The sequence below is a fragment of the Phyllobates terribilis genome, unplaced genomic scaffold (genome assembly GCF_046119375.1).
Source record: "Phyllobates terribilis strain yellow unplaced genomic scaffold, ASM4611937v1 Scaffold_8__6_contigs__length_399053987, whole genome shotgun sequence".
Taxonomy (NCBI): domain Eukaryota; kingdom Metazoa; phylum Chordata; class Amphibia; order Anura; family Dendrobatidae; genus Phyllobates; species Phyllobates terribilis.
The window spans coordinates 55498571-55525056 of NW_027362768.1; the positions used below are offsets into that span (position 1 = coordinate 55498571).

Consider the following 26486-nt stretch of genomic DNA (forward strand, 5'->3'; position numbering starts at 1 on the left):
GGTGATACCGTCCAAAAAGGTCATTACGGGTTCACCCACAAAATGGCTTCTCACTAGACGATCACGGAGGTTCCTAGATCGTCTAAACACAATGGCAGGTGTTTCGAGTATAAATTTTGAAACTATTGGATCCGCCTTCAAAATTGGCCATGCTTTACATAGCGCTTCCCTCATTGCAGGGGCTTGTGAATGGAATTTGGTGATGAATCTCACCAAGTCGCCATCATTGGTGTTAAGGGAACCATATAGGAGATTGTGGCGAGAAATATTCTTAGCCCTTTGGTATGCTCTTTTAATCATCCTGTGACTGTACCCTCTATCATAGAACCTGTTTTTTGGTCCCGGGCCTGATTTTCAAAATCTTGATCAGTAGAGCAGATCCATATGTTTTGGGTGTGAAGATGATGCATGTAAGAGCATATTGGTGGACGTGGGCTTCCTATATATATTGGTCTGTATTGCATTGCCGTTATCTCTCCTAAGCGTGACATCTAGAAAGACCACCTTGTTTGGATCATATTCGTATGTGATATGGACATTTAGATCATTAACATTTAGACCGGACATGAAAGTTTCTAATTGTTGGGCCAGGCCCTGCCAGATCAATAATATGTCGTCGATGGACCGCGTCCATCGACGAATGCCGATCTGACAGGAGGAGGTCCCTCTCCCACAGCCCCAGGAACAGGTTGGCATATGAGGGAGCGAATTTTGGCCCCATAGCTGTTCCCTGGAATTGCAGGAAGAAAGACCCCTTGAAGACAAAAAAATTGTGTGTCAATGTGAATTCTAATAACTCAGTCACCAATAGGCGGATGGTGACTGGTAAATTGTAACTATCAAGAAAAAATTTGATTGCCCTTAGGCCATCATTGTGTCTTATGTTAGTATACAGAGATTCTATATCTGCTGTTACCATCAATGCATCAGGTTCTAGATACAACCCATCCACCCTCCGTAATAAATCCCCTGTATCCTTCAGGAATGAAGGAAGATCTTCAACTAGGGGCTGTAATTTAGAATCAATCCACTTGTTCACGTGCTCCAAATAGTTGCCCCTTCCAGATATTAAGGGACTCCCCGGAGGTGTCTCCGAATTTTTGTGGAGTTTTGGGAGCAAATAGAACGTCGGTATTGTGGGCTCAGTAACCGACAGTGCTGAAGCTAACTCCCGGGTGACAACCCCACTGTTGACGGAATTATCCCAAATGGTTTGCAGCTGCTGTCTGAAAGCAGACAAGGGGTTGTACGTAAGCCTCTTATAACAAATTTTGTTGTTAAGTTGGCGAAATGCCTCTTTTTCGTACATTTGTGTCGGCCAGATGACAATATTACCCCCCTTGTCTGCTGGTTTGAATACAACATCTGTCAAACCACTCAATACCTTGAGCCTATTGCTTTCCTCACCAGTGAGATTGTCACCCCTGATATATTGTGGAATCTTTTGGAATTCGTTGGTGACGATCTGCACAAATAGCTCTACGTTTGTGCATGCCGAGAAGGGGGTGGATTTTTTTGAGCGTTGTCGAATAGATGATGGTATCTTACCATTTTCCGTTGTGTTATGTTCAAAGGATAGCTCTTCCAATGTCCTTAGGGCCAATTGTTCCTCCTCTGTAGGGAACAATTTATGAAGATCATCACTATAGAAATGGCGCTTAAAAATCAATGACCGTGCAAAAATGTGTAGGTCTTTTATAGCGGTAAAACTATCAAGCCCAGAGGATGGAGAAAACGACAGACCCTTACTAAGTAGAGAGAGATCAACAGGAGAGAGGCTATGCTTACTTAGATTAATTACCTTATTGTCCCTCTTTATCTTATCTGCTGCCCGTAAGTCATGTTGTTTGTAGGGATGATAGTTATATTCACGTTGTTTCAAGGAGTTACCAGACCGCGTGACCATAGACGTAGTTGATGCATCTGATATATCACTCAGAGATGACATAGAGGTAATAGATGGAGTATGGGAGGATGGCGTACGGGACGAAGGTGCTTGCCTCCAACGGTATACTGTCTTAGATTGATAGTCCCTTATATCACGATTAAGTTTCGTTGATTGAGTCTCATGGATTTTTTTCACCGTAATGTCCATAGTATTGTCAATCTGAGTATCACAAGCCTGTATTTTTTCAGATGGGCAGTTAATCAAACAACGACGGATGGTGCGATCTGACACTGATGTTCATTGAGCTTGAATTTCACCTTTAATCTCTTTAGAAGTTATCCTGGGCTCTTTTGTTACCATTCGTATTGTCCGTCTTTTTGATTTGTCATCAATTTTCCTCCTGCGGCCACGTCCAGGTAGGTTGGCTACAGTCCCATGGATCTTAAATTTCTGAATAATATGTGCAACTGTAGCCAAAGGAACATCAAGCTGCTTGGAGATGGTCTTATAACCTTTACCTTTAACATGCTTGTCTATAATTTTATTTCTAATCTGAGAAAACTCTTTCCTTTGCTTCCTCTGGTCCATGTTGAGTGTGGTACACACCAAAAAGCACAGTGAGTATCTGTAGCCCTATATACAGGCCCACTGACTGATTACAAGATTGTAGACACCTGTGATGCTAATTAGTAGACACAACTTGATTTAACATGTCCCTTTTGTCACATTATTTTTAGGGGTACCATCATTACTGTCCAGGCCTATTTCATGAGCTTAATTTTTTTAAAAATTCTGTGGAAGTAGAGTTGAAAAGCAATGACTGACTTTCATTTGTTCATTTTCATAGATTTTTAATTTATTATTACTTTTGTCAGATTCAAGTTATTTCTGTGACCATTGTGGGTTTTTCTTTCATTAAACGAGGGGTACCAACAATTTTGACCATGTGTGTAGTTTGCAAACAAGAATGGGCAAAACCTTCAGCCTCTTGTTTTGCAGAGCTGGTGGAGAATACCTCAAAAGAGTTGCAGCAGTAATTGCAGTTAAAGATGGTCCTACAAAGTATTGACATGGGGGGCTGAATACAAGTGCACTTCTCAATTTTCAGATTTTTTTTAAGTGATTAGAAAATCATTTATCATTTGCTTTACACTTAGCAAATACTTGCTACTTTGTGCTGGTATATCACCTAAAATCCAAATAAATAAACATTTAAGTTTGTGAGTGTAACTTGAAAAAATGTGGCAAAGTTGACAGGGTATGAATACTTTTTCAAGGCACTGTATGTACACAATGCATGATTCTGTCCAACTCAAAAGAGCTAATCTCTCATTGACCATTACTGTACCCATGTAGACATTTGGGAAATCCAGGTTGGGACCCTCCAGTCACCTGGCCCCATGGAGACATTTGGAGAAGCCAGGTTAGGACCCTCCAGTCACCTGGCCATACCCCTCAATGAACTGTCAGCTTCCTAAGCTTATCATTACCTTGTTTCTGCGGGTGCCCGCCAAAAGTGAGGTGCCACTGGTGGGGGTAGTTGGCCCTGGAAGCCCTGAAGTTGCAGTGGCTCTAATCCCGGTGAGTCAGCAGAAGGATGAGGACTGTGTAATTTTGCACCATCTTGTATATTTGTTGGGACTGTGCCATGTGTTTATTGTCCTTTTGGTGGTTCAATAGAGTATTGCCACACTGTTATCCTCAACCTGTGTTTTCTGCTTAGTATTATGCCCACGGGGAAGGAGTGCGGATGTTCAGTGGGATAAGCCCTGGTCCATGCATTCTTTCTAAAGACAGCCGGGCCAGCAGACGAGAGCACCCACTGATCCCCTTGTCTCTACAGTTGTCTATTATCTGTGGCCCTTTATAAAATTGAAGGACATAAAGTGTCCCTCAAAGTCATGTTACATTGATGGAATTTTCCAATGTTGCTTCAATGTATTCAGTTTACTACTAGACATCAGTATGGCACTACACGGTGATATGTTCTGTTCTAAAAAAAAAATAGCCCATTTCACACGTCTGAATTTATTTTCAATCACATAGAAGACGCCTCTTGTTTTCTACAAAATAAATAAATAAGGATGGAGAGTCTCACCAAGTAAACAGATATTTCCCATAACCCAGAGATGTGGAAATAAGTCTGCTCTGTCTCCAAAGGCTCTCTGTAAAAAATAGAATTAAAAATAAAAAGCCATTTTGGGAAATTAATCATCTGGACGAAATCATGTATGAACATAGAATATTTTCAATGCAGAAAACACCTGCAGTGCAGAAAAATCCTCCATGCTTCTACGTTAGTTACTGCGAGCGATAGATGTGCTCTGTGATCTCTCATATTACTATTGATAACAGTGATTCTGCTGTTACAAGGATTGATATTTTCTCCATTTTTGAATAATTAGGGGCAAAAACTGCTCATCTGTGTTAAAATTATTCCCCAAAAACCCCTCACACCTTATGTCTACATAATCACAAGAACCATTTAGGTTAAATCAGTGACAAATATTAATGGCATTTCTCTAGGAAATGCCATCAGTGTAGATTATTGAGAGGACAACCACCATGAATCATGTGAATACTAGAATGAAGTGGCAGCAGTGCTAGAGTGCCATTTTTATTCTTATGGGCTCCTCTCGACTTTTTTTTGGTAGCTTCATGTTCGATCATTGCCTGTAAGAGACTGTGCGGTCTCTGGAGAGTGGGGATGCTAAGAAATAAAGCTTTCCAAGGGTCACTGCTGCATCATTCTACAGGGTGGGCCATTTATATGGATACACGTAAATAAAATGGTAATGGTTGGTGATATCAACTTCTTGTTTGTGGCACATTAGTATATGGGAGGGGGAAAACTTTTCCAGATGGCTGGTGACCATGGTGGCCATTTTGAAGTTGACCATTTTGGATCCAACTTGACCATATAGTATCCAGTAATGCAGGCCTTAGCGGCTTCAGTACAACCTGGATAAACCTTGAAGGTAAAAACTAAAGGAGACAACTCGGACCTGGCTCTCTAAAAGGCTGTCGAGTGTATCAAGGGAGAGTGCCGGCGCCGTGACAGTAACATCGATGCCGAACACGCCACAAATACTCGGAGAGCACCCGAGCATGCTCACCGAAAGGGTTAACAATTCATGCTCGCTCAGCACTAATAATAGTACATTATGTAAGAGTTAATTTTGTCGAGCAACATAACTGTCATCCAGTTAAAGACATTGGACGTCTTTAAAGCGCCAATAATCTAAAAGTTTATAAACAATAGTGGATGGTGCTCCTGATTTTTGGGATTATGCTGCATTATTTGTTGTCCCTGTAAGTCAGACATGGGCCAGTACAGTGAACAGAGAAGGTATTCTTGCTTCTTGCTCATCAGTCTCAGTCTGCAGTGAGGCTTACAGTCTAATTTCCTTGTCTCGGGCATTCGATCATATATACACTCCAGGCATAGTTCATTGAAAGCCAATGTGTTTTTGGAGCCGGAGAGGAAACTGGAATATGCAGCGGAAACTCACATGTTCATAAGGAGAACATACAAACTCCATGCAGATGTTGTAGACCTTCAGCTCTAGTGCCAGAGGCAACAGTGATCACTACATCTCCACATCTCTGTGCTGCTGCTTTTTTTTTTTGCTCCTAACGTACAATTTTTATACTTTAGAAAAAGAAGAAACAATTGCATGTCTTTGCGTATCACAAAGCATTTTCTAATAAAATCACCAATAACTTGATAAGTATGCTTGGATAAGTCTTCCCAAGTGCCACTAGTGCGATTTCTGTTACAATATTTAATTGCTCAACCTGAAATAAAAATAAAATTGTCCATATTATTTTTTTGGCTTGATTACTGATAATGAGCGTTTGGTTGTTCCATGTAAATTACTAAGTACAAACTCCAGACTCACCTTTCTTTCTGTCTGTGTCTCAAATGCATTGGGGGAGAATAGGATGCAGCTATACTTAGCTTGAAGGTCCGTGCATCTTACCCATATGTCCTTCCAAGACTGTTTTTACTTACAACAAAATATACCTGGATCATACTCTTCCCCAATTTATTACTTATCCCCCATGATGAAGCAGTTATGGTAACAGCGAAACGCGCGTAGGGGACCTTGGGGGTCTCTTTTCTGGGCTGACCACTCTCTTGGTGCCTGCCTTTATCTCTGGTATGCTCTGGGACTTTATCCTTTCATTATGATGGAATCTTAGTTATGAACACACTGGTATTTACCTTGTATAGGATTATGACCATGGTTGATTTTGTTACTATGAAATCCTGTGTGTTTTCTGTGCTTCATAAATGATTATTGTAATTCTTGGTATGATATACATGCCTATATTTGTTCATGTAGCTGATTCCGGTTTATTGTTCAATTTCCCAGTCTCGGTTATTATGTGAACTTAGTTCCATGTAATTTTGGCCCCATTTGCAGCCTGATACTTGTGTCTGACATGCACTTTATTGTCATTATACGTTATGTATGTTTTTTAACATTTGTACTAATTAAAGATGGTCTTATCTTTGAAGCGGTTTAAGACTCCAGCGTTATCCTTTGTTTCATATATAGTTATATAGAGTTGCTTCGCAGGTCATTTGGGACACTGATTCCCTTCTGACTCCCCCAGTATGGATTTGTTGTTCCATATGGGTTCCTGTTTAGTATTTGAAGCCTAGGCATGAAGAGAGGTGAGTCGTTAGATTAGGGTCTCACCAGAAAAAGGCCGCCTTTTTGTTGACAGATGGACAGTCACAATTTTAATGGCAGTCACACTTTGCCATTAAAATGTGAGGGTCTTTGTCAGGGCTGTGGAGTCGGTAAGCCAAACCTCCAACTCCAACTCCGACTCCTCAATTTCCATGACACCGACTCCAACTCCGACTCCACGACTCCGACTCCCTCATACATGGCTCATGTTTAAAGTAATAAATTTACTGCAGCACAGATTCATCTCAGCTAAAAGTCTAGACCCTTAGATCAGGAATAGGACAGACATTTATAGGACATTTCATAACTTTCCCAAATTCTTATGAAAAAAATATTCCCCACAAACTCCATTGAACTGCTGTACCCAATTTATTATAAATTTTTGGAGTCTGTCCATTTTATACCGACTCCGATTTCGACTCCACCAAAATGGACACCAACTCCGTCTCCATGACTCCGACTCCACAGCCCTGGTCTTTGTCGCCATTTTTATCAGAGTACTTTTACATAGTGTCTGTATATACATTGTGCAAACATACTCTGCACAACCTTATAAGAAACTGCATACAGGCGCAGCAGAGGTTAACTTTCAATTCAGAGACAGCAATTCATTGGAAATGGCAAGTGTATGCATTCTGGGAAGTTAGAAAAAAGGAAGTTCCAGAACCTATAGTGCAGGATCCTTCTAAGGAGGAACAGCCCACTGAAGTTGTGTAGGTGGCAAGTAACATAGCAAGAGAATTGGGTCCGTTCCTGGCTAGTGTGGGCACCATAATTATGTAACTGGTTGCCTTTGCTAAGGCAAGAAAGACCATGCTTTTCCATACATTTCTTATGTAAGGACAAGTTAATTTTAATTAAAAAATACACTTTAGAAATTTCAGCAAAAAAGTAGTTCTGATTATAGGGGTCAGAGTGGAGAGCCACTCACATACAGCAGCTCTTGTTCTGGAGGCCCAGCACATCCATGTATTACATGCGATTCCTCTTATACAGTATATCAGTGCATTGCCCGCCTGCTGCCTCAGTCATAGCACACAGTGATCATCTGCTCATCAGACCAGCCCCCTCAGATCTTCTGTATGTGCACATGAATGAGCCAAACTTTAGGACTGGAGCTATAGTGTCCTTATGTATGTGCTGTAGGTTTCTATTAGTCATTAATATTTGTGGCTGAAACAAAATATTTTCATTAGTCAGATTGGTAAATGGTGAATGACAACTTTTCCTACTGTTCTGTGTTGTTGGTAAGATCTGATCTATCTGAGCAGATGGATTTATCCTTTTGCAGGACTTAAAGGGTTTTCTGGGCTCCACATAGGTGTCTGCAGTCATTCTATGTGATTGCTGACTGCTGAATCTTGACAATGTGCAATATCCACACTGTCAAGATTGCGCTTTGTTGTCAGCTTGAGTGGTCGTCACATGACTGCGGGTAGGTAATTTGCATAGCAACGGTCACATGCTATCTATCAACAAGACAGTTTATTAGGAAGGGTTGTCCATTAACATTCACCGTGGAGCCTGGAAATCCGGTGAGTGCAATGGACAACACCTGGCGGCAGCGCTGCCGAGCAGATGTACTGCACTGTGTACTAGAAATATTAGCACGAGCTGCAGAAATGTGACGGCCTCATAAATTGTATATACGCGGGCAGAATAGCTAGAAAGTGACTCATTGTTGGGATAAACTGTGAAATATGGAGGGTAATCATTTTCATATACAGGAGCAGTGTGTAGAAGCTTGTGCAGACATCTTTATTGCTTTTCCATGACTCCTGGGAGCTGTGTTTGCAGCCAGTGACCAGTCGGGCATTTTACTGAACCCTGGGGTATCATCATTGTATCAGTACTGTATACAGTATTAGAGAATTGGAAAGAAATTATAAATAATTTCCGAACTTGCAACGATTTCATTATTTATTTTGTTTGTTTTAGGGCAGGAACGGATCACAATATTGATAACACCACAGATGTTTTACGGGAATGGTTAAAGAATGTTCAAAACTTATACCATTATGTTGAATGGAGGCCGATGGGCGAGCCCCAGTAAGTAACGCTACCTTGTAAATGTATGGTTCTGAATACAGCACTTGCAATGGTATTCATTTCTACATGCTGAACATGTTCATGTGCTCTCTTTAATCTGAATGAGGAGATGTAAAACCTGGCAAAATAAAAGCTCTGCATTAGAATAAAGGGGCAGCCCCTATTATTACCATTATTTATTATTATAGCACCAGTTATTCCATGGCACTTTACATGTGAAAAGGGGAATACATAGAGACAAGGCACATAATTCATGGGGTACACAAGATTCTGTTTACCTGCATACCTATAGTATTTACGCCTATTGGCATTAACACCACTCACCCGCTGCACACGTGACTGAGGTGTGACTGTAAAGGGGTCTGTATTCTCAGAGCAGTGACTGAACCCGCGTCGGCGCCACTCCTGAGATAGAAGCCCGAACACTGCCGGGGGAAAAAGTTCATGTTCTTCCCACAGCATTCGGCTAACTGCAGGCGCCAGGCAGGTTAATAGCACTAATAACCTTTTAACCCTATATCTGCAGTTGATAGTCTTTTTTTTCTGGTGAGAGGTTCCCCTTAATATACAAATAAAGGTACAGTGCGTGAAAAATGACAACAAAATGAAATATTAAAAAACATAAAATCATATAAAACAAAAAGGGATAAATGAAGAAAGCGCTTACCATTAGAGGAGTGCGATTCTTTGCAGATAGTAGGACAGATCTGCAATACACATTGTCCTTCTGGGATCTGACAATGAATTTTTCTGGATGAGATATTACAAAGGGTCTCAGTCACACCCCTCAACCCTCCTCCTGGTCAGGAGAGAGGAGAATGACTAATTGTATTCAAAGAACATGGATGAAAATACATACAGTTGAAACCAGAAGTTTACATACACTATATAAAAAGACACATATGAGGGATGAGGTAAGATTTCTGGTGTAAGGGGCACCATAACTTGTCATGAATTAGTTGGAGCTGGGTGAAACTGGCGTCAAAAGTCAAAACATTTTTGCTCAACTTCGAGTTGCAAGTTATCAAAGATTTTTAAGCCAGTGTGACAGGGTCACTGGCGACGTATGTGAGGGTAGATATGTGTCACGGAGGTTGCTCTCTTCCGTGATGGGAAATCCAGAAGCTTGTCTCCAGCATTGAGTTTTTTTTCCTATTGTGCTTTTTGGAGAAGGAAGTCTCCAGACTATGTGCGTGGAAGTCAGAGAGCTCCACAGAAGGACTTTTAGTGAACTTTGCAGTGCTACCCAGAGAGAGTGAAGCCCCGCTCACTTATGAACTGTACTATACTTTATTTTTGTTTTGTTTCTCATTATGCCAGAAAGGCCGTGTTTATTTTCTGGAGGCCTGTAGTGATTTATGCCATGTCCTAAAAAACCAGCAGGAGCTTAACCCAAGAAGTGTTCCCGTGTCTACTTCTGTGAGAGCCGAGCTAGTCAATCTACCACAATTAGTAATTAGTATGTCGAATGCGTGCATCGATCCAGGAACACGTGTATCTGCTACAAGGTGAAGGCCGCCAGCCAGCAAAAGACTGCCAGCAGCATGGAGGACATAATTAACCACCTGGTCCAGTCACAGCAGCAGGAGAGCAACTGGCTTTTGCTACAGCAAATACTACAGCACCAGCAGGAGCAGCAGCAGCTGATGCAGCTGCTGGCGACCGCTATCCAGGGCAGGACGAGCGCCCCAACCCCAAGTCCGGCTGATGACTCCCACATCTGGAAAGGGGTAAGATGGGCCATGCAGAAGATGACCCCTGGCGATGATGTGGAAGATTTGCTTACAGTGTTCGAGAGGGTGGCTGTTCGGGAGAAACTTCCGCCAGAGCAGTGGGCTGAGGTGCTGGTGCCTTATTTGACTGAACTCCAAAAGGCATATTACGACTTGGCACTACAGGATGCCAAGGAATACGCCAAACTAAAGACTGAGTTTTTGGCATGCTTTGGAGTAACTATGTCTGTGAGAGCCCAATGAGTCCACCACTGGGCGTATGCTGGCGACAAAACCCCTCAGTCGCAGATGTTTGACTTGTTACATCTAGTCCTAAAGTGGTTGAAGCCAGAGTCTTCCACTCCTGTGCAGATGGTCGAACGCGTGGTGATGGACAGATTCATCAACTGCCTTCCCAGGCCAGTGCAGACCTGGGAACACGGACAACCTCATTAGCCTAGTAGAGAGGTACCAGGTGGTCGAGAAATCCCTTTGGAAACCGGACATAGTCACTTCACCGTACTGGAATAACCAAAGGGGGGCGGTCTCACCACAAAGGGGGTCTGAGTCACAAATGGGGGTATCCCAATTCTACTGAGGGTGCCGCAAAGACTGTTGTTAAGGACATGGTCTGTTGGCGTTGTCACAATCCTGAACACGTAGCCGCTTGGTGTCATATGTCCTTGAGCTGATGGTCTGTAGTCTAGGCAAATGTTTCTGTTATATTGGAGCGTTACTTTTACTTATTTTGGTATTTATGGGAAAAGGGGTCCGTATCAAGTTGCTCAGACAAAAGCTAAATCCCTCCGAAAAAAGCCCTTTCGAAGTCAAAGGTGGATGACTTCCGCCTGTGTTTCCTAGCCGGGGAAGAGGCCAAGTACTTAGGCTATGTCATCGGGAGAGGCGAAATTAAGCCACAAGTAAATAAGGTCGAGGCAATCCAGAACTGGCTACTACCGCTTTCCAAGAAGCAAGTGAGAGTGTTTCTTGGAATTGTGGCATATTACCGGTGGTTTATCCCAAATTTTGCCATGATGGCCGCACCATTTATGGATCTTCTCAAAGGCACCAAATCAACAATGGCCAAATGGACGGCTGAAACGGAGACAGCGTTCCAACAGCTGTAGCAGGCACTGTGTAAGCAGCCAGTCCTGGTCGCACCGGATTTTAGTAAACAATTCCTGGTCCAGACAGATGCTTCAAAAGTTGGCCTAGGAGCCGTGCTGTCTCAAGAGTTAAATGGGAAGGAACATCCCATCCTGTATCTGAGCAGGAAGCTCTCTACCTGCAAGAAAAACTATGCTATTGTGGAGAAAGAATGCTTAGCCAGAAAAAATGGCCGGACATATGCTAAAGTATTACCTACTAGGCCAGAAGTTTAAATTAGTGTCAGACAATACCCCACTGAGATGGTTAAGGGAAACAAAGGGTAAGAATGCCCGGGTGACTAGGTGGTTCTTAGGTCTCCAAGACTTTAGTTTTCACGTGGAGCATAGACCTAGGAAGTTACACGGTAACGTGGATGCCCTCTTTAGAATTCCCTGTTTGGTGTCTGAAGGTACCCAAACCCCCAGCTTTGGGCAGAGGGGGGGAATATGTGACAGTGTCACTGGCGATGTATGTGAGGGGAGATATGTGTCACGGAGGTTGATAGTTTCTGTGATGACTTTTGGGAAACTTTGTTGTGCTACCCGGGGCAGATAAAGCCCCGCTCACTTATGAACTGTGCTATACTTTATTTTTGTTTTGTTTCTCGTTATACCGGAAAGGTCGTGGTTTTTTTCTGGAACCCTGCAGTGGTTTATGCCGTGTCCTAACAAGCCAGCAAGAGCTTAACCCAAGAAGTGTTCCCTTGTCTACCTCTGTGAGAGCTGAGCAAGTCAATCTATCACACTAGAATTCTGGTAAAAACATTTTGATGAATCAAGGACAATATTCTAATTTATGTCATATTTTCCCACAGGAAGTTCCTAGTGGAATAATTTGACTGCCATTTTTCTGAGTATACGTTCAACATTCTAGACACACCAAACATGACTATAATATTTCCATAGTTCGGGTTAATATTATATTTCTGTGATTTGCCAAAGTCGAAAATCCTGTCTGTTATATCTACACAAGCAATTATGTCCATTGATCAGATATACATCGATGGATGGTGTTGATATCAGATTATTATCGATATGGCATAGAAATATTGCATTTCCATTGCCATGTGATGTACCTGGTATGGAGACGTCCAGTTTGCTTTAGGGGCAATTAACTTAAATGGATTTTCCCACGAACAAAGTACATTTTAATCAATAGATCTTGATATAATAATAACTTCCGCAATTGGATGTGTTTAAATAAAATGTTCCTGTGCGAGATAATCTTAGAAATGTGCCCCTGCTATGTACTGTGTAATGGCAATGTCTGACTGTACAGGGGCATGGTCTGATAATACCACAGCTCCTGGGCAAGGGAGGAAGCAAAAGAGAGTATACAGACAGGACAGCAGGGGATAGCAGCTGATTCTTTCTGTGAGGCAAAACATTTCCCTGCCTGTTTTCAAAAAATGTTTTACATCAAAGAAAGAATGAGCTGTGATCACCGGTTATGATATGTGTATACTATGCCATAGGATACCATTATTTTATATATATTATAAATGTAGGTTTATAATATATGCCCGCTGCTAAAGAAAATGAATATTCACCACTCTCCACGCCCAGCTGATCTCACCTTGTGAGGGCGCATGGCAGTGATGTTATGCATACCAGGATGGAGGGGTGCCATGCATACCAGGATGAGGGGTGCCACGCATACTAGGATGAGGGGTGCCATGCATATCAGGATGAGGGGTGCAATGCATACCAGGATGAGGGGTGCCATGCATACCAGGATGGAAATCAGGGGTACCATGCATACCAGGATGGGGATCAGGGGTGCCATGCATACAAGGATGGGGATCAGTGGTGCCATGCATACCAGGATGGGGATCAGGGATGCCATGCATACCAGGGTGGAGGGGTGCCATGCATACCAGGATGGAGGGGTGCCATGCATACCAGGATGAGGGGTGCCTTGCATACCAGGATAGGGATGAGGGGGGCCTTGCATACCAGGATAGTGATGAGGGGGGCCATGCATACCAGGATAAGGATGAGGGGTGCCTTGCATACCAGGATGGAGATCAAGGGTGCCATGCATACCAGGATGGGGATCAGGGGTGCCATGCATACCAGGATGGAGGGGTGCCATGCATACCAGGATGAGGGGTGCCTTGCATTCTAGGATGAGGGGTGCCATGCATACCAGGATAAGGGGTGCCATGCATACCAGGATGAGGGGTGCTATGCATACCAGGATGGAAATCAGGGGTACCATGCATACCAGGATGGGGATCAGGGGTGCTATGCATACAAGGATGGGGATCAGTGGTGCCATGCATACCAGAATGGGGATCAGGGATGCCATGCATACCAGGATGGAGGGGTGCCATGCATACCGGGATGGAGGGGTGCCATGCATACCTGGATGGGGATGGGGGCCACGTATATTAACAGAATTGGGGGACATTACCCCTATAACAGTGTCAGCAGCAGACCCCCTCCCCCTTAACAATGCATCATGACCACATTTTTTGCTTACATTTTTTTTCTGTTTTCCTCCTCTAAAACCTAGGTGCGTCTTATGGTCCGGTGCGTCTTATAGACCGAAAAATACGGTAACTCCTTAATATGAAGTTGGTCCCCACTTTACAGCTATAACAATTTTCACTCTTCTGATGTTGTTTTGCCAAGTATTTAAAGGGCTCGGATACGGCTTTAAAGAAGGCGATTAATTTTTATTAGAATTAAATGATTATAGAAAATAGGAAATAGTGTGATATTACGTACACTTTTGCATAATATAAATCACAAAGGTAAAGTACTTACAGCGCACACTATACAGGAAAAACTTCACCAGGAGCAACATACATCATCTGTCCGGGAGACATCAGCCGCGAGAAGCAAAACAGCGAAGACAGAGAAAAGTCAAGGGGTCCCCTTTTAGTCCACAGGTCAACAGGCCTCTGTCTTAGCTGAAAACTTCACTAGCTTATATCTTGTTTGAAAACAAATGCTTGCGTAACCAAATGTTACACAAATTCTGACAGGTTCTATTTGTTCGATATAGTATCTTTCTTCTGAGTGGCCAGCTCTTCAGATATCAATTAACACCGAACAAATATATCACCGGAGATGAAACATGCCAAAGGCTCCTGGTACCAGATGTTTTACCATTCTATAAACACAGCATATTCTCACCAAATATTGCTGATGAATATAAACATGCATCGTTATCACTAAACATTGATAATAGAGCTATGCGGTCCAGGTGTTGGGAAAATTACAGAAAGTACAAGACTAACAAGCTGAACTGTTACTGTGAAATATCTTAAAGGGTTCTTTAAAAACAGGCTTCCAATATGGATTCCTGATGGCCTTTAACATCTTAGCACTACAGATGTAGGTTCTGAACAATGGCCTGATGGGCCTATCTATGTCAATGGTCTGATGGGCATATCTATGTCAATGGTATGATGGGCCTATCTGTGTCAATGGTAAGATCGGCCTATCTATGTCAGTGGTCTGATGAGCCTATCTATGTAAATTTTCTGATGGGCCTATCTATGTCAATGGTCTAATGAGCCTATCTATGTCAATGGTCTGATGAGCCTATCTATTTCAATGGTCTGATGAGCCTATCTATGTCAATGGTCTGATGGGCCTATCTATGTCAATGGTCTGATGGGCCTATCTATGTCAATGGTCTGATGGGCCTATCTATGTCAATGGTCTGATGGGCCTATCTATGTCAATGGTCTGATGGGCCTATGTATGTGAACAAATTCAGTATATTCTTCCTATCAGGACTGGTCATGAACTGTTAATAAGCCAGGGATGTCTTTGGTCTAAGTGGTGGTAGGAAAGGGCTTCCTTGCTTCTAGTCTTGCTTTTACTCTTTTTGTGTGAATTTCAAAACTTTCAGTAAAAAAATAGATACTTGTAATTTGACCCAACTAATTTTAACAGGATTTGCCGATTGGCCAAAATATATGAGCTGAGCTATTCACTCCTGACCCTGAACTATTATCCTTGGTTTCCCTTGGTAGATGATAGGCAGTGGAGTTGTCTGGTGTCCCTTATTTCCCTGTACTAATGTAATAGGCACCTTCACCAGAGTCAGTGCCTTGGCTGACCATATGGCTGGTCAGATGCTTATTTTGAGGTGGCCATAGGTTTTAGATTTTCCTGGTTGACTCCAGCTGAGCACTGCTGTTGTAGAAAAAAAAAGAATCAGTATGATAGATATGTAATACATACAACTGTTATCCCTCTTCTTCCACTGAGAGAACTTCTACAATGATCAGAGCAGATCATGCAGGCTGAAGGGCCATCTGAGACCAATAGCTGTCACTATTTACAGTTTCCCTTGGTGCTGCCATCAGTTCTAGCTTGTAGTTGGATATGGCTTGCACATTTTTTTGCACACTTTTTTAAACTACTCACCATATGGGAGAAGTTCTTGTGGGTTCTAACAAGTATAAGTTCGATTAAGCTGCTCATTCTCTACTACTTTTGTCTATTTATTAGAATTCTCAATTACTAATATCCCTCCATCTTGCTTCACTTTAACCTAAATGTCGTGGTCCTATACTGGGCATACCTTTGTGACCCTTCAGACGTTGGAAAAGTCTACAGATGTAAAGTGTAAGACAAACTCTGATGAATTTGCTACATTTCTTTTGATAAACCTCCACGTGAACGCCATTCTGCAGCAGATCATTGAGACATAGAAGCTGCAGATAATGAGCTGATTTTTAATAGGCTTCCTGCCTAGGATGCATGACTGTTTGAATGGGCAAAGTGAATAAGCTGCTGCCATACAGTTTAGCACCTTGAAATCCATCATGCTGGTCCTCTTTTTCCCGTTATCTGTAGTCAGGGAGAAGCACTCCACATCAAAACTTCAGGGTTGCTCCTTCCTCCCTTCCTTGAGAACAATGACCCTGCAATCAAAAGTCCTGTCCATGTTCCTATTATTCATAGAACTGGGCTGGCTTCAGCCTTAGATTCCTTTATGCACTGTTAAGCATCTGCCTGGTCATTAAAGGGAACCTGACATCAGAAAATCACTTGTTAGGCTAACTCCATGCATCTGTAATAGAAGGAGAAAAGTCTTTCAGAGAATCAATGTGAGATGTATGTAATAAGGAGAAAGAGCACCATCTGGTGACCATTTCAAGTTTGCACGCTGGACCTGGTCAGGTGACCTCCAGCAGAGGATTTCAAAATTTAACGGTCGAGCGCTCAGTGCCTGAGGTGATTTTGGCGCCAGACACAGAGAGATGTGACGCAGGCCGGACGTGCTGAAGAAATAGTGGTGCCCAGCTGCGCTTAGTACCACAGATCCTAGAGGGTTGCATAGAAGGATTTCTCCACAAGAGGCCCCCACAGCACACACACACCTCCACCTTCCACCTCAGACCACCAGAGGAAGCCCGTTAGGGATATAAATAGGGAAGGTGGAGCCAGACAGCTCAGTGATTCAGCACTTCCTGCTCAGACACAGAAGGAGTCAGTGTTCAGTCTGCAGAGAGACAGGATGTAGCTGCACGCAGGCTGCTGTGTGAGGCAAGCTAGGCCTCGAGCAGCCCTGAAGCCTAGTGAGGGCCCGAGCGGGGCCGAAGGCAAGTGGAAGAGAGTAACATAGGGGGCTGAGGAGCTTTACAAGCTCACCCCAGAAGCATATATACCGGACACCGGGTCCGAGTCTATGTGGATCTTCATGACCAGTAGAAAACAACCGGAACCCCTGGCGAACTACATGTCCCAGGATCACCAAAAGCTGATACGTACCAGGGTCAGGAATCACGGAGACCCCAAGAATAGGGAGAGTGATATCCAACAGAAGGCCCTATCACCAAGTCAGCAGGTGCAGAACAGAAACCAAGTTAGGCCTAGCTCCAGACAGGTCAGAAACTTACTACAGAGAGGCAAGAATCAGGAGGCCCTACACCCGCTCACTGGGGAGAATCCGGACGTGCACACCTCACCCTACAGTGCTCCGGGACGTGCCAGAATTTCCATCAGTAAAGGTACTGAAGTGACTTTGGTGTGTGCTCCTATTCTTGCTCTGACCCGGCTGGGTCCCCTCTGTCCTGCATCCCACCTCCTACGCTGCCCTGAGGCCCTGCTCCACCTGTGGGGAGTGATACCATCTAAGCTGCCACAACACTGGCCTCAGTGGACTGCTGCAGCGCTGGTGATCCTCACCAGACACCACAGGTGGCGTCACGAACAATTACAAACCTATTATCCCAATATACATTCCCCTCTTTTCAGTTGTCTGCCCTGGGCCACGGACCGGGCCAGCCACCGTGATATCCCCCAAGCATCTGAGGGCCCGGCTACCGAGTACCCCACGGCCCCGGGGGCGCGACAGAACCAGCGAGAGAGACCGGGGTGAGAGACCCGTAAGGCAAGACGGGTGGCTGCCGGTGAACAAGCGCAGGATTCAGCGCAGCGGTCCCTCAGGTGTCACGGCTACGGAAGAGGACCAGTACTTGGATACGACATTAAGGAAACGTACAAGACCCTCCTACCCACGACGTGGTAAACCTCCCCGATTGACAGGACAAAGAGAGGATAGAAACGACTCATGCCAGAGAGATCACGTCAGCAAAAGCCAACGAGTGTCATCACTGAACAGGGCTGTCACTTTAACCGCTCCCTCACAGTACCGGGAACAATCGAGTTTAGGGTATCAGGTTGGGAGGGGGACGGGTGAGGTTGAACAAGCCAAACGGGATCTAATTGACTTTGTCAGAAAAAGACTTAAAGGCCACACTCTCACAGGGATCCAGGCTTCACCTCCACCGGAGTCCACCAGGCCTCACCAGGCCTCACACGAGCGGTGTTCCCACTCACACACCCAGGGAACAGCCTCGTGCCGCTCACACGGTGTCCGCACATACGGGTAACAGGAAACACGCCTGTCACACCCCTTTCACCTCTGCACACGGTGCCCACACAGGAGCTCCCAACACATAGGAACTCCTACACACCGGAACACACCCACACAGGAGCACACATGGTTTATATATCTTGCAGCACACTCACAGATAGGACCTTAACTGATGTCACAGTCATGTGTCCACACCCTCTGTGTGCATAAGGACCTGTGTGATGTCACAGTCATGTGACCAGTCAGTTAAAGGGGAAGGTACATGGTCATTCAAAACACACTGAACCATTAAAGGGATGTCTGCTACATCACATATTCCTACCCTCTGTTCAAACTTGTGGGGTTTAACACATAACATACACAAACAGTCTATATCCCACAGTTCACACTGAGACCATGCACTTGACCCTTGCGTTGTCCAGCCCCTGGAACATTAAACATTGACATTAGCCCACTCCTTAGGGACCCACCATCTGTCAATGTCATCGACTCCGTCAAGTCACATTTCCGGGTCGTCAACTTGTCAGACTTCCCTCGCTCCCAGCGGCTCCCCCGCTCCCAGCGGTCAGTCGTAACCTTGTCAGGTCTCCCCCACTCCCAGCGGTCAGTCGAAACCCTACCAGGTCTCCCCCGCTCCCAGCGGTCAATACAACAGTGTGACTCCACATGGTTCCGTCCTCTATTGGGTCGATTGTATGGGCCACTCACCCCTGAGTCACTGGAGGTCTCACTACCTCCAAACCCACTCCCAGGACATCTTGAAAGGTCCCTAACCTCAGCTGCTCTGAAATTTAGGGAGCCCTTTCTCTGTCTGTTCTCACACTTTCTAGACGGCTGCCATCTTCTGCTGCTCAGATGATGCTGTCTATCCACTCGCAGTCTAGCGAGATTCAACTTTTCCACCTCTCGCAGGTAGGTCTCTCGGTACTCCACCAGCATGCTCATATCTGCAAGACTTTCTTCCGTTCCTACAGCGTAGAACGACACCATGCCTTCTTCATCCGGCATCCAGTCCCGATGATCACGTGGACTGCTTACTTTTACCACACCAGACTTCTTCACCATCATCTGCATGGCTCGGCCATTTCTCCCAATGAGCTCTCTCACCAGAACACGAGGCACCCGGATGACCTCTTCTCACAGACTGTGAGCCTTTCTCATCAGCTCCAGTTGTCTAGCGGCTTGCTACGTCTTCAACCGGAGAAACTGCTTCGTGCGAATACATCGCCAATGTATGTCACTCAGGATCGCCACCCTCTTCACTGTGACTTCAGGTCGTGGACAGGACCACCAGCTGTCTAGCCTCTGAGGTCAAGTACACCTTACCTGCTCCCACGGCCTTCTTAAACTCATCATGCACGAACTCACGGGTGCATTCTTCCCTCAAGTCTTCGGGTACATCTACGAGGCACTTGTACCGAGACGTTTCGGTCTCACCAGTGGTTTCCAGACGATCAACCAGCTGAGGTTTCAGGGACAACTGACTTCCAGCTTCTTCACCCTGGATGCTTCCCCTGAGCTGACTCACAGCTACAACTTCACAACTTTTCGTCTTGACCACCTCCACTTCACCTTTATCTTCCAACACCTTACTCTTAGCTCTCGTCAGGTCCACCTTCTCATGGTCTAAGGGAGTAAGTGCAACTTGTTTGCCTTTTCCCTTCTCCAAGGAGACCTCGTTCACCACGTGACACTTTGCTAGGCGACCTTTGAGCTCTAAAACTTCTCCTTCCATCTCAGTTACTCGCCTCTCAGCAGTCCATCTCTGAAGCTCTTCCTGCTTCAACTGCTCTTCCAGCAGCAGAGCTCTCTCAGACCTCTCCGTCTCCAATGCGCCCACTCGGCTCTCAATAGCCAGTCTCTCACGCTTCTCTTGCGTCCACTGGGCTTGTAGCAACTCCTTGAGCTGCTTGATCTCGGCTCCGACATCCACCGAATCCTCCGAGCCCACATCACTCGAGGAGGTCTCTGCTTCAAACCTCCCATCACCAGTGGTCAACTCCTGGCCCTGGTCTGTGGCTTTTCCGATGGACTCCTCCATCTTCTCTCGCTCAGCTTCCATCTTGCTGACTGTTTCCTTAAGGTACGTCTCCGCCTTCTGGAGAGTATCACAGGACATCTGTAGCTCCTTCACCTGAGCTTCCAAATCTAGGGTCTTTCCCCGGAGTTCATCATTCTCCTCACGGATATCTTGCAGAGTGGTCTCAACCACTTGGCGCTCTTGCTCGGCATCCGCCTTATCCTCCTCTAGTTTTTCTTTAACTTTGAGGAGATCCTCATAATCTCTCTTAATCCGTTGCAGTTCCTCATTGAACTTTCCATACCTCTTTTCTGCCTCATGGTCATGAGCAGACACTTCAACTTTTATTGCCTCTTTCAGGGTGGATAGCTCCTGGTCTCGCTGGTACAGAGAGTCCTCCAGCCGCTCCTTCTCCTGCATTAGAGGCTTTACTTGGTCCTGGAACTGCTGCAGCTCCCTCATGAGTTCATCATACTCCTTTTTTGATTTACACAGCTCCTGGTTGAACTGTTCGCGCAGTCGTTCTAGTTCCTGATCACGTCCAGAAACTCCATCCTGCCGCGTCTCCTTCTCAAGTTTCAACTGCAAAACCTCTTCCTTGATTTTGCGGCGGTCCTCCTTAATTGCGTGGAACATCTCCTTCCACTGGACAACTTCCTCGTTGCTTTCCTTTAGACTCCGCTGTAAGTCCTTCACAACCTGGTATACCCTCTGCCGTTCAGACTCCAGGCTCCGCTGGTCTGAGGACACGTTCTCCAGGTCCGTCACCTCCTCTTCTGCCTCTGAAGGAGGATCCACCCTTGTAACAACGGCACACACCATTACATTTTCTTTATTTTCACTTTTAGTCAAGACTACAGGAGCAACCTTTTTGTGGCCCTTGCGCCCTTGCGAGGTTGACTTTCTCACCTCATCTATCCCCTCCTGACTGACTTCTCCTTCTACTTCCGTAGTGTCACCATCAGCTACGGGGACTGTGTCACTCCCCATGATGTTGTGGACTACCAGGTCACCTCCCACTTTGACTTCACCCCCTTCCACTGGAGCTACCCCGTTCTCAACGGTCAAATTGTCATTTCTAGGAGGTACCATCCCACAATCAGCAACAATTTCCAGTTTTCCACACTCTACGCTCTTGTGAAAACCCGCCCCTTTTTTAGACTCCGCCCCCTTTTTAACAACCACACCGGCAGGGTAATTTTTACAAAAAACATCAGCGACAGTCTTAGGACTCAGTTCACAAGACCTCTTACCACCTCCCCTCGCACTCTGGGACAACACGGGCGCCCCCGGAGAGTCCATAGAATGGTCCACGGCCACCATTCTATACGGTGCCCACAGCTCCTGCGGTTCCCGCACCATGTCCTGTAAGAGTTTCTCAAATACCTGCTCCGGTCCCAACCGGCACTTCAAATGCTCAATAGCTCCAGACACCTCTGCTGCTTTGCTCACAGCCATCACGGTACACTGTTCACACTTGAACTTCACCGCTCTCCCCGAAAAATTTTCGTGGCCCCGCCGAGCCACCGCAAAAAAAAAATTTGAGTGCGATGGCAAACTTCGCAACCCCGCCGAGTTGCAGCAAGATGCTTTGAACTTCGTGAGCCCCGCCGAGCCACACCAAACCAGGTTTGAGTTCGACGACAACCTTCACAACCCCGCCGAGTTGCAGCCAGATGCTCCACCACACTCGTCGACCTGTGCAGTTGCTCCCAGCAACCAGACTGCAATTGCCCCTAGCAACCAGACTGCAATTGCTCCCAGCAACCAGACTGCAGAGTGCCCCTAGCAACCAGACTGCAGCTGACCCTAGCAACCAGACTGCAGTTGCCCGCACTCTCAAACCACATGTAAGGCAGCGCTACTTATTATCCTGGGGGATACTCGCTTTGCTGTGTCAATCAATGCACACCAGCAACTACTTTGCCGTGTTTCACAGTCCACAGTTTATTACACTTCATAAACCGCATTTCACACACATAATGTCAAACAAGCCCAAGTGGCAAACCGGCCCACTTGGCTCTAATTACAGCCTTCGCAAGGTAATACTAAAACAATGTCCATATAAATGTCCATAACATAAAGAGTATTACCTTAGTCGGTTTTAGCTGCTTCAGTCTGCCACCACTGTGGCTCCAAGGCTTGACCACACGTGGTCTCCAACCCTCCACCCGTCCAAGGCCACTGGCATCTCTCACATACTCAGATCCAGGCTCTGCCCTCCAGGACACTTGTGTGGCACTCCAAGGCTTACTGGCATCCCCCACACTCTCACAGGGATCCAGGCTTCACCTCCACCGGAGTCCACCAGGCCTCACCAGGCCTCACACGAGCGGTGTTCCCACTCACACACCCAGGGAACAGCCTCGTGCCGCTCACACGGTGTCCGCACATACGGGTAACAGGAAACACGCCTGTCACACCCCTTTCACCTCTGCACACGGTACCCACACAGGAGCTCCCAACACATAGAAACTCCTACACACCGGAACACACCCACACAGGAACACACTGGGTTTATATATCTTGCAGCACACTCACAGATAGGACCTTAACTGATGTCACAGTCATGTGTCCACACCCTCTGTGTGCATAAGGACCTGTGTGATGTCACAGTCATGTGACCAGTCAGTTAAAGGGGAAGGTACATGGTCATTCAAAACACACTGAACCATTAAAGGGATGTCTGCTGCATCACATATTCCCCCCCTCTGTTCAAACTTGTGGGGTTGAACACATAACATACACAAACAGTCTATATCCCACAGTTCACACTGAGACCATGCACTTGACCCTTGCGTTGTCCAGCCCCTGGAACATTAAATATTGACATTAGCCCACTCCTTAGGGACCCAACATCTGTCAATGTCATCGACTCCGTCAAGTCACATTTCCGGGTCGTCAACTTGTCAGACTTCCTCGCTCCCAGTGGCTCCCCCGCTCCCAGCGGTCAGTCATAACCTTGTCAGGTCTCCCCCGCTCCCAGCGGTCAGTTGAAACCCTACCAGGTCTCCCCCGCTCCCAGCGGTCAATACAACAGTGTGACTCCACATGGTTCCGTCCTCTATTGGGTCGATTGTATGGGCCACTCACCCCTGAGTCACTGGAGGTCTCACTACCTCCAAACCCACTCCCAGGACATCTTGAAAGGTCCCTAACCTAAGCTGCTCTGAAATTTAGGGAGCCCTTTCTCTGTCTGTTCTCACACTTTCTAGACAGCTGCCATCTTCTGCTGCTCAGATGATGCTGTCTATCCACTCGCAGTCTAGCGAGATTTAACTTTTCCACCTCTCGCAGGTAGGTCTCTCGGTACTCCACCAGCATGCTCATATCTGCAAGACTTTCTTCCGTTCCTACAGCGTAGAACGACACCATGCCTTCTTCATCCGGCATCCAGTCCCGACGATCACGTGGACTGCTTACTTTTACCACACCAGACTTCTTCACCATCATCTGCATGGCTCGGCAATTTCTCCCAATGAGCTCTCTCACCAGAACACGAGGCACCCGGATGACCTCTTCTCGAAGACTGTGAGCCTTTCTCATCAGCTCCAGTTGTCTAGCGGCTTGCTCCGTCTTCAACCGGAGAAACTGCTTCGTGCGAATACATCGCCAATGTATGTCACTCAGGATCGCCACCCTCTTCACTGTAACTTCAGTCGTGGACAGGACCACCAGCTGTCTAGCCTCTGAGGTCAAGTACACCTTACCGGCTCCCACGGCCTTCTTAAACTCCTCATGCACGAACTCACGGGTGCATTCTTCCCTCAAGTCCTCGGGTACATCTACGAGGCACTTGTACCGAGACGTTTCGGTCTCACCAGTGGTTTCCAGACGATCAACCAGCTGTGGTTTCAGGGACAACTGACTTCCAGCTTCTTCACCCTGGATGCTTCCCCTGAGCTGACTCACAGCTACAACTTCACAACTTTTCGTCTTGACCACCTCCACTTCACCTTTATCTTCCAACACCTTACTCTTAGCTCTCCTCAGGTCCACCTTCTCATGGTCTAAGGGAGTAAGTGCAACTTGTTTGCCTTTTCCCTTCTCCAAGGAGACCTCGTTCACCACGTGACACTTTGCTAGGCGACCTTTGAGCTCTAAAACTTCTCCTTCCAGCTCAGTTACTCGCCTCTCAGCAGTCCATCTCTGAAGCTCTTCCTGCTTCAACTGCTCTTCCAGCAGCAGAGCTCTCTCAGACCTCTCCGTCTCCAATGCGCCCACTCGGCTCTCAATAGCCAGTCTCTCACGTTTCTCTTGCGTCCACTGGGCTTGTAGCAACTCCTTGAGCTGCTTGATCTCGGCTCCGACATCCACCGAATCCTCCGAGCCCACATCAATCGAGGAGGTCTCTGCTTCATACCTCCCATCACCAGCGGTCAACTCCTGGCCCTGGTCTGTGGCTTTTCCGATGGACTCCTCCATCTTCTCTCGCTCAGCTTCCATCTTGCTGACTGTTTCCTTAAGGTACGTCTCCGCCTTCTGGAGAGTATCACAGGACATCTGTAGCTCCTTCACCTGAGCTTTCAGATCTAGGGTCTTTCCCCGGAGATCATCATTCTCCTCACGGATATCTTGCAGAGTGGTCTCAACCACTTGGCGCTCTTGCTCGGCATCCGCCTTATCCTCCTCTAGTTTTTCTTTAACTTTGAGGAGATCCTCATAATCTCTCTTAATCCGTTGCAGTTCCTCATTGAACTTCCCATACCTCTTTTCTGCCTCATGGTCATGAGCAGACACTTCAACTTTTATTGCCTCTTTCAGGGTGGATAGCTCCTGGTCTCGCTGGTACAGAGAGTCCTCCAGCCGCTCCTTCTCCTGCATTAGAGGCTTTACTTGGTCCTGGAACTGCTGCAGCTCCCTCATGAGTTCATCATACTCCTTTTTTGATTTACACAGCTCCTGGTTGAACTGTTCGCGCAGTCGTTCTAGTTCCTGATCACGTCCAGAAACTCCATCCTGCCGCGTCTCCTTCTCAAGTTTCAACTGCAAAACCTCTTCCTTGATTTTGCGGCGGTCCTCCTTAATTGCGTGGAACATCTCCTTCCACTGGACAACTTCCTCGTTGCTTTCCTTTAGACTTCGCTGTAAGTCCTTCACAACCTGGTATACCCTCTGCCGTTCAGACTCCAGGCTCCGCTGGTCTGAGGACACGTTCTCCGGGTCCGTCACCTCCTCTTCTGCCTCTGAAGGAGGATCCACCCTTGTAACAACGGCACACACCATTACATTTTCTTTATTTTCACTTATAGTCAAGACTACAGGAGCAACCTTTTTGTGGCCCTTGCGCCGTCTACGCGAGGTTGACTTTCTCACCTCATCTATCCCCTCCTGACTAACTTCTCCTTCTACTTCCGTAGTGTCACCATCAGCTACGGGGTCTGTGTCACTCCCCATGATGTTGTGGACTACCAGGTCACCTCCCACTTTGACTTCACCCCCTTCCACTGGAGCTACCCCGTTCTCAACGGTCAAATTGTCATTTCTAGGAGGTACCATCCCACAATCAGCAACAATTTCCAGTTTTCCACACTCTACGCTCTTGTGAAAATCCGCCCCTTTTTTAGACTCCGCCCCCTTTTTAACAACCACACCGGCAGGGTAATTTTTACAAAAAACATCAGCGACAGTCTTAGGACTCAGTTCACAAGACCTCTTACCACCTCCCCTCGCACTCTGGGACAACACGGGCGCCCCCAGAGAGTCCATAGAATGGTCCACGGCCACCATTCTATACGGTGCCCACAGCTCCTGCGGTTCCCGCACCATGTCCTGTAAGAGTTTCTCAAATACCTGCTCCGGTCCCAACCGGCACTTCAAACGCTCAATAGCTCCAGACACCTCTGCTGCTTTGCTCACAGCCATCACGGTACACTGTTCACACTTGAACTTCACCGCTCTCCCCGAAAAATTTTCGTGGCCCCGCCGAGCCACCGCAAAACAGAATTTGAGTACGATGGCAATCTTCGCAACCCCGCCGAGTTGCAGCAAGATGCTTTGAACTTCGTGAGCCCCGCCGAGCCACAGCAAACCAGGTTTGAGTTCGACGACAACCTTCACAACCCCGCCGAGTTGCAGCCAGATGCTCCACCACACTCGTCGACCTGTACAGTTGCTCC

At 46.2% G+C, this 26486-nt stretch overlaps 1 protein-coding gene and 1 long non-coding RNA gene across 2 annotated transcripts in view; one reads left to right on the top strand and one right to left on the bottom strand.

Moving 5' to 3' along the window:
- The window catches only part of COLGALT2 (collagen beta(1-O)galactosyltransferase 2), a 229492-nt gene that overhangs the window by 56680 nt on the left and 146326 nt on the right, over positions 1-26486 (top strand). The window contains exon 2 of the mRNA XM_073642973.1: positions 8530-8640. Coding sequence (XP_073499074.1) covers positions 8530-8640 — 111 coding nt within the window. The remainder of the gene's footprint in view (positions 1-8529; positions 8641-26486) is intronic.
- On the bottom strand, positions 1547-9382 carry LOC141156700 (uncharacterized). Its single transcript, XR_012247702.1, has 3 exons — positions 9308-9382; positions 3987-4053; positions 1547-1614 (listed from the first exon to the last, which is right to left on the bottom strand). It is a non-coding gene; the product is annotated as an uncharacterized lncRNA (long non-coding RNA).